The sequence below is a fragment of the Gavialis gangeticus genome, unplaced genomic scaffold (genome assembly GCF_001723915.1).
Source record: "Gavialis gangeticus isolate Ggan-Ray unplaced genomic scaffold, GavGan_comp1, whole genome shotgun sequence".
Classification (NCBI taxonomy): Eukaryota; Metazoa; Chordata; order Crocodylia; family Gavialidae; genus Gavialis; species Gavialis gangeticus.
Genome location: NW_017729019.1, coordinates 672,877 through 673,309, shown reverse-complemented (window position 1 = coordinate 673,309; position 433 = coordinate 672,877). Strand labels below are relative to the sequence as shown.

Below are 433 nucleotides of genomic sequence, written 5' to 3'. Positions count from 1 at the left end.
CACGCCTCGGCCCCGAGCCGAGCCCAACCGACCCGCTGGCGCCCGGCGCGGTTCGGGCGGTGCCGGTGCCGGTGCCGGTGCCGGAGCAGGGCGACAGCGCGGGGATGCTGCTGTCCAAGATCAACTCCCTGGCGCACCTTTGCTCCGCGCCGCCCGGCGACCTGCACCCGGCCAAGCTGCCGCCAGGTGAGCCCGCTCGCCGCCGGGGCTCGTCCGGATCCGCTCCGGATTGGCCTCGGGGCCGTGCAGCGAGGTGTAGGGGGGAGGGCATCCGGATCGGATCCGGGGGAATCATGCCAATCAAATCTGGATTGGATCCGGGGGGGGGAGGAAGGTAATCCGGATTGGGTCCCGGGGGGTCGGTTGGGTGCATGGGGGGGCGGTAATCCGGATTGGATCCCGGGGGGTAATGCAGATGGGGTCTCGGGGGGGT

The 433-nt window shown here is 71.8% G+C and overlaps 1 protein-coding gene across 1 annotated transcript in view; it reads left to right on the top strand.

The window, feature by feature from the left end:
- Nucleotides 1–8: 8 nt before the first annotated feature.
- PIM1 (Pim-1 proto-oncogene, serine/threonine kinase) overlaps nt 9–433 on the top strand; it is a 7,383-nt gene continuing 6,958 nt past the window's right edge. Inside the window, exon 1 of the mRNA XM_019513788.1 lies at nt 9–186. Coding sequence (XP_019369333.1) covers nt 105–186 — 82 coding nt within the window. The 5' untranslated portion in view covers nt 9–104. The remainder of the gene's footprint in view (nt 187–433) is intronic.